General features: G+C 55.3%; 1 protein-coding gene across 4 annotated transcripts in view; it reads left to right on the forward strand.

Annotated features, from left to right (window-relative positions):
- Ube2g2 (ubiquitin conjugating enzyme E2 G2) overlaps positions 1-3099 on the forward strand; it is a 26441-nt gene extending 23342 nt beyond the window's left edge. For all 4 annotated transcript variants that reach the window (XM_033768149.1, XM_033768150.1, XM_010636431.2 and 1 more), the window contains 2 exons: positions 607-747; positions 1624-3099. In XM_033768149.1, coding sequence (XP_033624040.1) covers positions 607-747; positions 1624-1736 — 254 coding nt within the window. In that variant the 3' untranslated portion in view covers positions 1737-3099. The remainder of the gene's footprint in view (positions 1-606; positions 748-1623) is intronic.
- The last annotated feature ends 959 nt before the right edge of the window (positions 3100-4058 follow it).

Genomic DNA, 4058 nt, shown 5'->3' on the forward strand with positions numbered 1-4058 from the left:
CCCCCCCCCCCCCCCGTTGCGCCCTGAGGTTCCCTCTCCACCTTGTTAGCACTGCACCTGGAAGGGAGAGGGGGGAAGCGGGTGCGTCGGAATGCCCTGACCATCAGAGTGCGGATGGGGGCTTTTCTGTTGTAACATTCACAGAGATCTCTGGATAGTGAAGTGATTCCAAGTGCTATTATCCTAGCCATGTGAATGTGGTTTTTACAGTCGAGCTTAGGGATTTAATGGTGGAATTAGGAATGTCTGTGAAATGTGACTCTGAAAAGTATTTCCAGTATCCCTAATTTCGGTGAAATGTCTGCCAGATCGCCTTCATTCACTTGTCTTTTGGAGATAATGCTTAAAGACATCTCTTAGAAGGCAGAGGGGTCAGGCCAGCCTAGCGTCCTGTTAGTGGGTGCATGGGGCCCTGTGAGGCCCAGCTTGCAGGCACAGCAGGCCGGGGCAGATGTGAAGCACGCCACTCAGGCCCTGGCTCTTCTGCTGCTGTGCAAATAGCCGGGTCCTTCTGCGCTCCTTCTCTTCTACCTGCGGCATCCGCCCCAGCCCCGTGTCACCCAGGGCACCGTGTGCGGCTCACCTGGCTGCCTCTGACCCTTGCAGTCTACCCCGACGGCAGAGTCTGCATCTCCATCCTTCACGCACCAGGCGACGACCCCATGGGCTACGAGAGCAGCGCCGAGAGGTGGAGCCCTGTACAGAGTGTGGAGAAGATCCTGCTGTCGGTCGTGAGCATGCTGGCAGGTAGGATGGCCTGTGGCCAGGCCCTGTGCCACCGGCTCCTGTCCCTCCATCAGCCCCATCTGAGTTTTATTTCTTTGTACTTAATCTATGTAATTAATTTAGTGCTGCTTTGCCAAACATAAACGTACTTTTCACCACTGTAAATCCTAAAGACAGTCTGGTGTCACGTAGCGTACTGTGCACTGTGATTGGCCATACTCTGACCCTTGGGCATCTTGTTCACTCAGTAGGTGTTCACTGGGTCCTCCTGTGTGCTCGCACTACGCTGAGGGGTAAAGCTCAGTGTGGGAGACTCACGTTCGAAGAGAACCTGTCAAATCCAGCAGCAGCTAAAGGCCAATGTGGCAAGTCACACTGGGCTCACAGGCCACTTCCTGGGATGAGTTGAGTTAACCAGGAGTTAGGAGAGGAGGGAGGGAAAGGCTGGGGTGAAGGAAACGGCTGGGCTAGGGTGGCGTTGGCCGAACCTGCGGGGCACTGCCAGACCTATATCAGGAGCCCAGGCTGGAGGAGGGGCCCTGCAGATGTCTGTGGGCCTGCGCCTCAGGAAGGAGGACCCGGGCCTGGGTTAGGAGTCGGCAGCATCCAGGAGCCCAGCCGGAGTTGGTGGGGCGGGAAGGGTGGAGAGCGCAGGCCGTCTGGTTAGGGATACAGAGCGGGCAGAAGGGTCTGGGGTGCCGGAAGCAAACCGCCCGCCCACCCGGTGGAGCTGCCCTGCCCCAGCGGTGGGAGCTGCTGTGCAGTGGCTGGCTGTAGAAGTCACGAGCTTCCCAGCAGCACCCTCACTGCAGGGAAGGCGAGGAGGCCCATGTGTCCTCTCGTCAGGCTGCCCATGCAGACCCCCTTTCATGTGCAGGGCCCTCCCTTGTCTTTCAGAGCCCAATGACGAGAGTGGTGCCAATGTGGATGCTTCTAAAATGTGGCGGGATGACCGTGAGCAGTTTTACAAGATTGCCAAGCATATCGTAAAGAAGTCCTTGGGACTGTGAGGCTGCGCCCGCATTTGGGCACACATGCCCCACAGAGCTGTCCAGCTTGCTCCTGCAGACTCTTGGTGTCAGTGCTGCCATTCTGGCACCAAAACTGGCCATTCACAGACCCACAGCCCGTTCTCTTACCTTCCACCCAGACAGCTCTCTCCGGGACCGGCGGTTCACTCCTTGTCGCAGCACCACAGGGTCCCTCCTGGGTACCCAGCTTGGCCATCTGCCCTGTCTTCACTACCTCTTCTCCCTCCAGCAGCGTGGCCTGCGGCTGCCCTCCCATCCTGAGCCACAGGCCAGGCCTCAGGCTGATAGGACACCAGCGAGGCTCTGCGAGAAGACTTGTGGCCTTGGAAGCAGTGGGTAAAGCTGTGGGCTCGTGTAGGTGCCCGGTCAGTCCCTTGTGCCCAGAGGTGTTCATCGCTTCCCTTCCTGCCTGGTACCTACCAGCAGCTGCTGCTGCTGCTGCTGCGTTCTCAGACGCCCTTCCAGGAGACGCTGTGGAAGTGCTCCATGAACAGGGATGTAGAACACATGGCTACTTCGAGCCACAAAACCGATGGCTTCTCCTGTTTGCGTTTTAGGAATTTGCATTCAGGTCCTCATTACTGGCCCTCTGCTGGAGAGCAAGCTGAGAAGAGCTCTGTAGTTTTAGTGAAGTCTTCTCCTGGATCCTGCAAGTTTCCCTTTTTAGTCTAAAGCTGAGAAGCTCCAGGGTTTCTCCCTGTACGTGGTTGGCTGCACAGGAAGCCGGCTGAGTGGCGCAGGGTCGTGTGGCGGTCTTCGTGTCCCTATCAGCGGACAGGGCTGAGCAGCACAGTCTGGAGAAGGCTCGTTCAAGCAATAACAGACCTGGCTCCGGTGGGAGCAGACACCCGCCTGTTGCAGACAGGTTCGATTTAGATAGGAGTTTCTATTTTTAAAGTAAGAGACGGCGTGATACACGCAGTAGGTCTCACTTCATATTGCCCCTTCGCTCCCCGAAGCTGGTGTGGCTCGCGGACTGTTACCTTTCCACCAGGGCCCCCCCAGCCCAGGGCTCTTCCTTTTTAGAGGGAGTTGTTCACAGCTTGGGTTTCGGGACGGACTTGTGTGAGGGACGGGTGGAGAAGGACGGTATTGTACCCAAGCAATATTCCCAGGCGTGAAGGACCGTGAGTGGTCTGTGTGCGATGGGCTGGGCAGGCAGCCACAAAGCAGACGCCGGAGTGCTGGAGGTTACCAGTTGGCTTCTGTGGGAGCGGGGGGCCGGTTTCATTACAAAGCAAAGTATTTTTATTCATTTGTATTTATTAAACGAGAAATCCCAAGTTTTCCCTCTTCTGTGGTGGAATTTCTTTACTGTATTATAAAATAAAGTTCTATATTCTCCCTCTTCTCTTTCGTTGTTCTTTTTTTGTTGTTTTTTGAGACAGGGTCTCACTATGTAGTTGAGACTGACCTGGAACTCACTATATAGCCCAGGCTGGTCTCGAACTCACAGTGATCCTCCTGCCTCTCCCTCCCAAGTAGTGTATTACAAGCGTGTGGCGTGTGATCGTTGTTCTTTTTTTGTTGTTTTTTGAGACAGGGTCTCACTATGTAGTTGAGACTGACCTGGAACTCACTATATAGCCCAGGCTGGTCTCGAACTCACAGTGATCCTCCTGCCTCTCCCTCCCAAGTAGTGTATTACAAGCGTGTGTCACCATGCCCGGCTTCTTTTGTTGTTCTTGGTTGTGTCTCGTATGATTGTTTGGGAGCCCGAGCCGGACTCAGAGTTGTGGCTGCTGCTTTTCCTGCGCTGTGCATGGCTGCCTGTGACCACGAAGCTCCGCTTGCACCAGGGTCGCCTCTGCAATAACTGCTCCTGCAGACCGTGCTTGGTTGTTCCTTTCATCTTGTGACCTTGCCTCTGTGTTCTCTGGCCTCTGGGGCGTGCTCAGGGTTCTCTGTGAGAGCTGTGTAGGGAGAGGGAGGCTGAAGGTGGACGTGGTAGAGTTCTGCTAGCCTCTCACTAAAGGTTAGCAGTAGTCATAAGTAGAAATCAGCAGGGTGTCCAGACCTCACTGAGGTTACTCCCTATTATCCTAATTGTCACTGTGGGACTGCAGTTACTGCTGAATCTGCTCTAATCTTGCAGTTTTGTGAGCTGTGCTGGTTTTCTGCAACCCTTTGGTCTGTCTTGGCTGAATGTCATCCTTGATTTCCTCCTAAGGATGTCTCTAGGACCCCTGGTTTTGGCTTTAACCCCTCTGCGCACCGTCCCCCTTGCGGCAGTGGCTCTGGTTCCCATGGGCTTGGCTCTAACACCCCTGTTCCCCCAGCAGTGGCTCCGGCGCCCCTGGG

This window comes from Fukomys damarensis, unplaced genomic scaffold (genome assembly GCF_012274545.1).
Source record: "Fukomys damarensis isolate Sample0158 unplaced genomic scaffold, DMR_v1.0_HiC HiC_scaffold_24, whole genome shotgun sequence".
NCBI classification, from domain to species: domain Eukaryota; kingdom Metazoa; phylum Chordata; class Mammalia; order Rodentia; family Bathyergidae; genus Fukomys; species Fukomys damarensis.